Here is a 12,060-nt window from a genome sequence, read left to right on the forward strand (position 1 = left end):
TTGGTTCTGAGATGACCTCTGCCAGCTCCTTTAAAACTCTGGGATGTAATCCATCAGTCTCTGGTGATTTGTTTTCATCAAGATCAGACAGCTGTTCTCTTACTATTTTTTTTTTACTATTTTTTATTTCGTCTGTATGTTATTCTCCCATGTATAACACTTTCAGCAGTTAGATCCTCAAGAAGCATATAAATGGGACACAAAGTGTTTCTCCTCCAATAGTCCTTCTATGTCTTCTTCATACTGCTAGTAGGAAATTATTTTAAAGAACTCTTCTGCAGTTAATAATCTGTTTGGAAAATAATTACTTCAGAGAGCAGTGCAGCAGATTTATAAGTTTATAGTCAACAATCAATGACGTCATTTTCCAGATCTAATGCTTATGTTACTCTGGGTCTATGTGAAATTTGGCAGATACTAGCTTCTTCACTACTATAAAATGTAACAGATTGGATGACATTTTCCCCCAACATCCATTTCCTAAATAATTGATTGTTTGAAGCAACTCAGTTGCAGACCCAAATGACACCGCAGATAAAGAGAGAGAGAAACTCAGCGCCACGGAATCCTGATCCTATTCCACTACTGCTTTTCTTTTTTGTACCACCAATCGTCAGGCAAAAGTATCATGTTTTCCCAAATCTTCTAGATGACATAGGGAATGTATTAGGCTTGTGCAAGCTTCTCTTCAGCACATCTCTGTGAAAAGCAAGATGATCTATCCCTTGCCGGCAGTACAGCATCAGACACAAACAAGTGCTAACTATTAAGTGGTGGTAATCCAAATGGCTGCAATGCAGAATATCACTAAAGAGCCAGACAAGTGAACACAATGTATGGCCATTCTAGATGGATATATAAATATGTCTCATCATGCTGTGCAGCTTCACATATCTGCTTTGATGGAATTATTTGATCAAATGACCTTCAGATGAAATCACTACATCTGTCAGGCTGCCACAGAGACAAAGACAAACATGGTTAGCAATTTATCTCAACGTATCTCAGGGAATGAGGCTACAACAGATGGTTCCCAGCCATTGAACAAATTGTAAATTTAGTTTACAATTAGATCAGATTAGATCAGATTTTGAGCTGTCAGAAGAGGAGACTTGAATTTGATCTTATCTCAAAATCTCTAGTTTACTAATCTTGATCTGCCATTCAGATTAGACTACTAAACTAGACAGGGAATCACTAATTAAGCTCTGATAAGATTTTACATGTGTTTAGCCATGGTTTTGTGTTTCTTTGTGTGTTGTGTTTTATTTCTCAGACAAATTGTTAAATGCAAAAGTTAGTTTGGCCTTTTAGAAATGTCAGAAAGTGAGCCTTATGCATGTTTAATCCAATGTATTTTTATGGGAGTTGTTGAGTCTTGATTTTGTTGCTGGCTTCTAAATAAAAAATATATATTTTTCATTGTTTTCTATCCACTTGTTTTTGTAGCCCTGTTACCAAAAGAAACAAGAGGCAATTCTCATTGTTTCCTATAAATCAGACATTTTATGGCCCGCAGGCCATATCCAACCTGCAGGCTGTTCCAGCCCAAACTGCAGTGGCAGGCATTGGTGGCAGAGGGCAGGGTGTTATCGGCAGTGGGTGGGTGGACCATTGGCAGCATTGGCAGGATTTTGGCAGCAGGGGTGGGATGTCAGCACTGGCAGCCCTCCACAACAGTTCCAGTTTGTCATGTGCCCCCTTGGGAAAATTAAGTAAAAATAATTTTAATCCTAAAAGAACAGATTAGTGCTGTTGTTTCAAAAGAGAGGTAAACTCATGTTTATAAAGAGTCTGCATAAGATGTGACAAGTGCTTTCATATATTATGAAATTTAACTACATTTTTCATAGTTGTAAAAAAATAATAGTATAAGAAATGATTCCATATGTGAATTAAAATTAACATAATGAATATATTCAGCTTCTGAAGGAATAAAATTGTCACAATAGAAGAATGATCATTTTTGCATATATGTTTAATATTGAAAGCAAATAATTTCTTCAGGAGTCATAATTTCAAACTTCACAGCCTCAAAGCACCCCTGAAACACCCCTGTGCTGTACCCATATTTTGCTTAGCTCTTTTCCAATCATCTTGTCCCATGGAGGGATCAGAATCTAAGCTTTGGACTATTTGTTCCTTATCATACACTGCTTTTTCTCTGGCACTAGAGTAGACTTTCTTGTAAGTTTGACATACTAGTCGAGATGTACAGGAGTTAGTGGAAAATACAATATGTTCAGAGCATCATATTTGATACAGAATGAAGTTGACACTAGAAATATAGAGTATTATGTTGACCTGCAGATGTGAACCAAGGAGAATTTTGTAAATGAATAATTTTCCAGGAATTGGAATTGTTGTGCAATCATTTAATACTTATATTGTATATTCACTGTGCTATTTTTTTATTATAAAATGATTTAAATTAAAATATAAAATAGGCATGTGCTGAAGCTCTGTCTCTCTCAGGATTCAGTAAGCAGAATTTACTATCAGCTTACAAGCTATTTGTTATAATATGCTATTTATTACTGATTATTTCCAGCACCAACAAATAAATACAAAGGAAGACAAAACAATAGGATTCCAGTTTAGACTGAGATGCTCAACATATGCATATATATATTTCAACATAATAGACTTTGCAGCAAAAGAACATAGATCTACAGAGGACGCTATAGCCATCACTCTTCACACTGCTCTGACTCATCTAGAACAGCGGTGGGGGGGGTATGTGAGGATGCTTTTTGTGGATTTTAGTCCTGTGTTTAACACAATTCTTCCACATAGACTAATATCTAAACTTCTGGACCTTGGGCTTTCTAATTCAATCTGCCTTTGGATTATGGATTTCCTGTCTGGCCGCTCACAGAGGGTCAGATTAGGTAATCATATCAGTTCAGCCCTTATTCTTAACACTGGTACACCACAGGGTTGCATGTTGAGTCCCTTACTCTATACTCTTTATGTGCATGACTGCATTCCCACTCATGCTAGTAATACTATTGCTAAATTTGCAGATGATACAACAGTGGTGGGACTTATCTCCAGAGGGATGAGGTGGACCAGTTGCTTTCGTGGTGTGGAGACAATAACTTGGTCCTCAATACCAATAAGACCAAGGAGATTATAGAAGGAACAGATCAGACATCTAGCCCTTGCTTATCAATGGAGACCGAGTGCAGCAAGTGGCCAATTTTAAGTTTCTGGGTGTTACCCTAAAAGAGGACCTGACCTGGGGTGTCAACATTGCAGCCCTGGTCAAAAGGGCCCAGCAGAGATTATACTACCTGAATGAAAAACTGCTGATGACCTTCTTCCGCTGCATCATAGAGAGCATTTTAACATACTGCACCTCTGTATGGTTTGCCAGTTGCACAGTGGCAGATAGGAAAGCACTCCAGAGGATTAATGTCATTGCCCAGAAGATCATGGTCAGGATCATGATGTGCACTGAAGATGGTGTTTGACTTTATTGTACGAGGTGCAATGATAATAAAGTAAACTAAACTAAGCATCTAATAATCACATCATTTGTCATTTGAAGCTCTTATAATAGACAATGTGTCTAGTAATACATACTTTGATTTCACAGATGAAGGAGCTTGGCATCATTGTATACAACTGCAGTTGCTTGGTTTTAGATTTACAAAGGATATTTGCCTTGTACAGTTCCTTGAAATCCAAGAGCAAAGTTCCACCCACTTGGTCTAAAAGACTGTATGCAGTGTATGGCACTAAAAATAAGCTGCCTCTTAAGTTGAATGAAACCAAGTCAGAAGTCTTTGTCTCAGTGAGTATTTTTGTTCTTGTTTTTAGATAATGTTAAGCTGCTACCTGAGTTGCTCCACCCTAAAATTATATCCCTAACATACTCAATATTTGCAAACCCAATAGTGCAATAAATTTATTTATTTATATACCAAACTTATTAACCACACATCTCCTCATAGATGCCATTAGGGTGAAAACATTGTTAGCAGGAAGCAACATATTCCTGTAGTGAAGACTTGCATCTTTATGTGTGAGAAGAAGGTTTGTTGGTACATGATATGGGATGTCCTCAGAGTCTACTCTTCAGTGATTTCCTTTTACCCAGAAAAATTAAGTTAGCAATAAGGAATAAAAATGAACTTAAAGGAGAAGATGTGCTTCTAAGGAAGTGCAGATACATCTAAGACAGGGCTGTCAAACTCTCAGCCCATGGGCCAGATGTGTCATGCTCTGGCCATGCCCATGCCTGGTTTGGCAAAGGGGGAAAAGTCCCGATATATTACGTGATGCTGCTGCGACGATGTGAGTTTGACACTCCTGATTAAGATATGTCTATTAGTAAAGCAATGTTAGGAACTTTGGTGGTAATACAGCAGCCCATCTCTGAAATCTTTGGGCCTATGAAAGCAAGCAGAACATAGTGATCTTTGTTCTAACAGAAAAGACAACCAAATCAAACACAGCTCTATTACTGATAATTTTATTTGTAATTATAATTGAATATTCCATCTTTACCCTTCTCTTTCCTCTTTCTTTGCCTTTAAAATAGTTCTTTTCTTACAACAATAGTTACTTAAATTATAAGATTTAGAAGCCAAGGTACTATTATATAGATCAGGCTCCTCAAGTCACTAATCAATTTTATTTTAAAACTGCTAATTCCTTTTTTTTTTTTGCAAAACAGCCTTTCTTGACTGCAGCCTAAAGTGTAATTTTCTCTATAGTATTTTATGTTGTAATCCTAATATTGGCCCTGTTGGTGATCATAAGGGAAGATGCTGGATATTATTGTGTGATACCATTATCTCAATAACAACGGGAATTATTAGAAAATTCCCATAAATTTGTTGAACATAGCCTGCAGTTGAAAGGAAAGATTCTTTTTCAGCTTAACCAAGGCACAGGTGAATCCCTCCAAATTTGAAACTCAGGTCAGAGGCCTATTGGGGAATGTTTTGAGCTTCTGAAAGCTGCCCTGATGAGCATCGATATGTAATATTTGTACTCCTTTGTTAAACCCCGTTCAGTTACAGACATTGCCAAACGACAAAAGTAATAAACGTATTTGACATTCTATGATCATTGTTGATTTGAAACTTGTTCGAACCTTCTTTAAAAGGGAAATGGATTTTAAAGTATTTCTCTTTGTGGAAACTCATGTGTATAATTATGGTGCTCCATGATGCCTTATGCCAAGACCTGGAAGAACAATCAATTTTTAGTAATTTCCTGAATGTCATACAGGTGAAATCCAGGTGAATCTCTGGGAAGAATGTTCCAGAGGGCAGAAGATGCAACATAATAAATCTTGCATCATAACTAAAGTATAGTTAATATTAAATATTTTAGCTAATGATATTGCTGAAATATTTTTTAATTTTTAAAATGTTTTTATTTATTTTTATGTTACTCTAATGTGAACTCCTTAGAATCTTTTGATTTGAATCAGAAATGAATAAAATAACACAAGAACCCTTCTGGTCACACAAATGGAAAAAAACAACGGTTTTTTTATTCTAGCCCCTGTTGCATTTGCTCTGGAGTATCCCCAATTTATCCAGAGAAAATTATGGATTTTGTAGTTGCAAACATATATATTTAATTATGTTCAAGATTCCATTACAGCTAATGATGGATTTTGCAACTACATGATTTAAATAACTTCTGCATTATTTATTTATGCAGAATAATTATGAACACCTTTATTAGAGAAATCAAAGATAACAATTATATCCTGGTTTTCAGAACAGAAATACTTTCATGGTAGCATATAAGTAACATAAAATATATTGATAAAACATCATGATAAACACTATTAAGATATTAAAAGTTATACATGCCATCTTGTTACAGGTGTGAGTACATTGGTTTTATAATTCTACCCTGAAATGAGATCTTCTATATTTCTGTTAATATATTTTTAACCTTTTCTCCACAGAATTCCCCAAAGCTCCTATGCCCTAAAGACAGGACTTTGGATACTGATGCAATCTATAGTGTGGTAGATAATGCTGAAGAGTTTATATATATAGCTGTTATGGACTATCTGCCTATTGTTAATATAATAAATGAGACAAGGTGAGTAGACACCACAAATCTTCATTATGTGTTGTTATATTAATATAAAGACATTATATTTTCTGAGAAAAGCATTTGGTAAGAACTCTCTTTCCCAGTTTAGCACATTCAGGAGCTTATGTTGTAGAGTGATTAAAATGTTAGGACTAAGATAGAGAAGAACCAATTTCAAACCTACCCTCAAGCATTCAAATTCGCTGGATAACATTAAGCCCTATTTCATAGGTTTGTTGTAAGAATGGAATGAAAGAACATGTCCTTATGTATTCCCTGGAATTCCTGGGGGAAATACAAATATAAATCTAACAAATGAATAATATATTCTAATAGTAATAGGACGTCCGTTTCCAGAATTCCTATGATACTTCTTGGCTGGAAACTGTAGAGGATGTAAATCCCAACTAAACTGAAAAGTAGCAAGCCTGCAAAGGTTTAAAGATTTTGTAGATTTTGCTGAGCACACCTGAGATTCAGTCACAAATCCTGCAAAAAAATTTTTTTTTATTTCTTTGCAGTTCTATAGCTAGTATATTTCATCATGTTGATAAGTAATTGGTCATGTACTATCAAAATGTAATTTATTTCCTAATTTTCCAAGTTAATGTTTATTTTTAATACATCATTTATTCAGACTTGTTACCACACATTATGTTTGAAATGGGAAAATATATAACTTGATTTCTTAATGTGACCTGTCAATTAGAAGTGATTTCTAGCAGAATCACTGGTTTTTTTATGTGCACATGAAGTCCTAAGGAAAAAACGATCTAACCAGCCCTCGTATCCCTGAGTCAGTATAACCATGAAAAATTCTATTTTTTTTCTATGCAAGAAAAAGAAAAGAAACTACATCATTACCTCCAATTCTAAAAGTTCTAATAAATTTGATAAAATGCCATTGGGCTTCACTCCTTGGCTAATACTATTCTAAATTGTGACTGAAAAAAAAATAAAAAATACCATATCATATTACCAGACTGATAATAGAAAATTCTCCTACAACACTTGTATTTTAACTAATACAACCAGGATCATTGTCACATTCCTAGCTCTACTTTTATCCATTCTTGGACTTCCACTGTATTGTCTAGCCATACAATTTGACCTTGACAATTCTACTATACTTCTTTTTCTCAATAAGTTGATAAGATCTACCTTTTTCTTAGCTTTCAGGAATTTCAATGTGAGAGATTGTATGAGAGTCATGGTACTTCAGAATTGCTTGGTTAGGGTTTTGGTTTAGTTATTACATCACAAATCCTGGCTTTTCATAAAAAAAAATTGAATAACATAGGCTGTTTTTTTATAGGTATTGGCCTTTTTTGGATGGAAAGATAAGAGAAGCATTGATTCTACGTAATATTAAAGTGCGACTCCTTATCAGTTTCTCCAAAGAAACAAATCCCCTCACTTTTAACTTTATTTCATCTCTTAAAGCAATTTGCACTGAGGTTTCTGACTGTAGTTTAAAAGTTGTAAGTATTTCTCCTCTTGTTTGTTTATGTAGCTAAAACAATATTCTAGTACATTTCTTTAGCAATTGTGTTGAATCTCAATCATATGAATTTCAATGTAAACTCACAGCAAAATAAAACATAGTCTTCTTTCCTCTCAATATAATAATGGAAAGCTAAGATCATTATTTCAAGTTTCCATATTATTCTCACTGCCCATTCTCTGCTCAGATTGTGTTTGATTCCCCTCTTGCCAGTTAAGCATGGTTACAATTGTGGTATATATGTTGATTCTTTGATTCTATGAATCTTTCATAATTTTCTTCATAATATGAGTGGAGAAGACTTCTCAGAATATTGTTTCTTCTTTACCTAAAATCTAAAGAGTTGTTCAGATGTATTGTTCAGTAATATTATTCCTCTTCTCCTATAGCAAAGTCCTCAAAAGAACTATTGTAACTTTTCCCCCCATGAGTACAGCACAGCTTTCTCTTGTATTTTAAAGAGGAAGGTTTTGATTCTTTTTAAACTAATTTAAACTATAGTTATGTCCAATCTCAGACAAACTGGGTTAGGTTTTCAATGTGATTTGGGAACACTATTTGTGGTTTAGGAAATTGCTTATTTCTCTAATCCAGAAAAAAATAATAAAGCTAGTATCAATGAACTGTAACTGAAAATCTTTCGGTCTTTTATTTTGGGCTGTATCAAAATAATAGTGGGGAATTAGGGTACCAATTTGAGGACATGCTACTTAGTGTCTTTATGAATTACAGGTAGTCATCGACTTACAACAGTTCATTTAATGACTGTTCAAAGTTACAACGGCACTGAAAAAAGTAACTTATGCTTGTTTTTCACACAACAATTGAGCATCCCCATGGTCATGTGATCAAAATTCAGATGCTTGACAACTGACTCATATTTATGACAGTTGCAGTGTCCTGGGGTCATGTGATCTCCTTTTCTGACCTTCTAACAAGCAAAGTCAATGGAGAAATCTCATTCACTTAACAACCATGTTACTAACTAAACAACTGAAATGATTCATTTAACTGTGGCAGGAAAGGTGCTAAAATGGGGCAAAACTCACTTAACAAATGTTTCACTTTGCAACAGAAATTTTGGGCTCAATTGTAGTCATAACTTGCGGACTACCTATACTTACTGTTTACATAATCACAACTAGCAACAAAGTATCAAGCTTTTGAAAATCAACTTGTCTATTAATGTGGAAATTTTGCAAAATGCAATCAAAACTTATAACTCTTCTTTATATTTAGGTTATTTCATAATGTTTTTATAGATTTTATTTTCCTTTTTCCAAATCTGATAGGTCAGCATTTTTCAATTTAAAGTTCCTCCAGCAATTTGGAGATTAGCTATATCTAAGTGAGGTTTTTTTTTATTTAATGCAGAAATTCTTTGACCTTGAATCAGAAAGTGCATGTTTTATTAAGGAGCCAAAAAGCTCTTCTCTTCTCAAGGTAAATCGCAATAAATATGTGGTGACTGAAAGAGCTGCTTATATTGGTAAGTAAAGAATTGAATGAGCCAGTTGCTGTCTGGTTATTTGTATATTATTTGTAGCTTTGCATCTAGAATAACTGATTAAGTATAAAGCATTTGAAGAATGAAAATCTAATTTATATAATAATTTATATAAAATTTTGCTTTATTAGTAAACATTAGATTTGAAAGAATTAGCATGTGACATAATCTGCTTATTTATGAAGTTGAGATTGTCATGAAGAAAGTAAATTTAATCTGCCTCTATATTAAATATAAAATGTCAAAAGTGTTCAGCCTGAAGTTTAATTAAGAAAAAGAGTTGTTGTTCTTGAGGAATGTTTTCCAATTGTTACATAACTTTGATTGTCCTTTCATTTACCTTATAGGTAATTTTGACTGGGTTGGGACCTATTTTAATCAGAATGCTGGAGCTGGTCTTGTCATCAATCATGCAGACACAGGGAACAAAACCAGCATAATTAAGCAACTTAAAGCTGTGTTTGAAAGGGACTGGTATTCACATTATGCTAAAAGTTCAACAGCAAAGATCTTAAACTGTCTAATCTACAAACACAGCAAAGCCGCAGCCAATAAGTCTGCCATAAGCAATATGAACTGACGCCCCTTGTACAGTATCACAGCCAAGGGAGAAATAGAGTAGGACTGATGCTGACTCCCACTTTCTTATTTATGGACATTAGACTTTTTAAAAAATAATAAAAATATTTATAGTAAAAAAGCACACTTATATAAAATGTTCTTTAAACTATATTCTGTATACTGTATTATTTACAAATATTAGATTTGTTACTGCTGACAATGAATGTCTTTTCAGCTTTGTTATTGGTTTGGACATATTCATATTTAAAAGCATGTTGGATTCTTTAGTTTAAAGGTTATCTCTACCTCTCTCTGCTATATAGTAAAATGTATATACAAAGCAAGTTTGATTATGGAAAAAAATTCTTAGAACAGTTGATAGTAAGTGCAGATTTCCCTCAATCCCACAGCTGAAGTACATACAAAGCCTGTATTATATAAATACCGGTAGTATATTGCCAGTTTAAGATACTGATTGTCCATCTGAATTTATAATGCTATATCCAACCCATTTATATTTAAATGACCTATTATTATTTGACCCTCTAAAATAAAATTGTACAGGGAATAGTTCTAATCAACCATAATCATTACTGTCTGCCAGTCATGCACTAATCTACTTTGATTTTCTAGTTTTTTTTAAAAAAATGCTTTAATCTCTACAAAATACATTTTTATTTTTTAAAATATGAGACAACAGTAGGTTGCATGTAGCTTCACCTGCCATAATGAAGCAAAGTGCTTGTCTCTGCATAAAATCGTTTCTGCAGGGCTAAAGCTTGCTTTTATTTTGTGAAGCAATGGGGAACAATCCACTAGGATGGTGTTTCTCAAGCTTGGCAACTTGAAGAATTCCCCAACCACTTCAGTAGGGGCTCAGAGGAAATTCACCCCTTCTTTCCTTCCCAGGCAGCCCACAAGGGTGGATGAGCATTCACTCATGTCTCCCTCCTAATCTCCCATGTAATCCACTAAGCAATCCCTGATCTCCTGCAAAAGGACAGTATCATTCTGATGAGCTCCAACCCTAATCCTAACCCTTTTGAAGTCAGCAATTGTGATGCAAATGAATTGTGATATGAGGTTTACTCAAGCTTCTGATAAGATCCTAAGAGATCTTAAAATGAAGTTAAAAGTTAAAATGACTTGGGTGGTAGTTGATTATCGAATACCATGTTAGCAGAAAATGGCTTTATTTAAAAAAACATGGTGAGTTCTTCTGTTACTTAAGATGTTTATCCCTACTGTTCATGGAGAAATAATTGTTTCCACTTTAACATTTTTCAGATAAATATTCTTAGACTAACTTTTCTAGCATCTAAATGACTTTGTTTACTGTTTTTTTTAAAGCCAACTATATAACAATGTCACTTGAGTACCTCTTTTTAATAAACACAAATCCTTATAGATTTCTAAAGCTCACAACATAATCTATAGAATATCTGATTATAAAGTGGATTTAATTTTAAAATCTTAGATTCTGAGAAAGAGAAGCAGACTAATTAACATAACAAAAGAATTTTTTGTAGGCAAATGTAATATTTCTCATTTAAACTGCTTAACTCTCTACTAGCAAGCCGATTATTAGTATTTAAAATATTTTTTAAATAAATTCCTACTAAACTAAAATTAATCCGTCACTTTTCCCCAACAAAGTGAAAACAGGAAAAATAGGGCAGCCTTATACCATAGTTCTAGGGCAATTTTTGCATGTATACAATTATATTTTTGATTTGTGATTATTATAACAGCCAAGGTGTTGTGATAGGTTGGAAAAGTTGCTCAGAAGCTGTATTTTCATGTCAAGTTCTGGGAAATTATCTATAAATTGTTATGAGTAGCCATTTGTCAAAAACCCATCACTCCCATTCATATTCTTTCACTATAGATATGAGCTTCCAAATTTCAGCTTGCTTAATATTGAGGCAAGGTATTCAGCGTTGATAAATTCAGTTACTTTCTTCTGGCTGAGCAGGAAAGTTTAATTTGAAGTGGAAAGTGAAAGCACCAACTTTCAGAGCTAGCTGGTATGATACATAGTAAGGGTTGCAATGATGTTGGAAGAAGATTAATGGAACACCAGAGACTTTTAGATTATTCACTGAGTCTCTTCATATCAGTCAGAAGTAAACTGACTTCAGCAGGGTGAATGTGGATAGAATTGCACTCCAAAGCTTTCTTTTAATCTGATTTCCTAAAGTTACTTATTGCAGACATATTCTCCTCCTTTTGTTCATCACATCCATTATTTTAGTCTAGAATTTTTATGTTCTAATGATGCTGAACTCCTTCTAGCACTGTGATTTCTGACAGAACAGAATATTTGTAGCTCAGGGTTGAAATGAGGGATCCTTGGTGCTTTCTGAGCTTGGTTGTTTTCTTGCAGACATTTCATTACGCAAACTAGGAAACATCA

General features: G+C 34.1%; 1 protein-coding gene across 3 annotated transcripts in view; it reads left to right on the forward strand.

Moving 5' to 3' along the window:
• The window catches only part of PLD5 (phospholipase D family member 5), an 85,234-nt gene extending 73,740 nt beyond the window's left edge, over positions 1 to 11,494 (forward strand). The window contains exons 6-10 of one of the 3 annotated variants that reach the window (XM_026669316.2): positions 3,602 to 3,799; positions 5,939 to 6,078; positions 7,388 to 7,553; positions 8,951 to 9,065; positions 9,431 to 9,783. In XM_026669316.2, coding sequence (XP_026525101.1) covers positions 3,602 to 3,799; positions 5,939 to 6,078; positions 7,388 to 7,553; positions 8,951 to 9,065; positions 9,431 to 9,663 — 852 coding nt within the window. In that variant the 3' untranslated portion in view covers positions 9,664 to 9,783. Of the gene's footprint in view, positions 1 to 3,601; positions 3,800 to 5,938; positions 6,079 to 7,387; positions 7,554 to 8,950; positions 9,066 to 9,430 lie in introns of all 3 variants that reach the window. The other 2 variants (XM_087967328.1, XM_087967333.1) reach the window with 2 other exon arrangements.
• The last annotated feature ends 566 nt before the right edge of the window (positions 11,495 to 12,060 follow it).

Source organism: Notechis scutatus, chromosome 1 (genome assembly GCF_049901735.1).
Source record: "Notechis scutatus isolate UNSWTSFEM ecotype Mainland chromosome 1, rNotScu1.2, whole genome shotgun sequence".
In the NCBI taxonomy this organism is placed as follows: Eukaryota; Metazoa; Chordata; class Lepidosauria; order Squamata; family Elapidae; genus Notechis; species Notechis scutatus.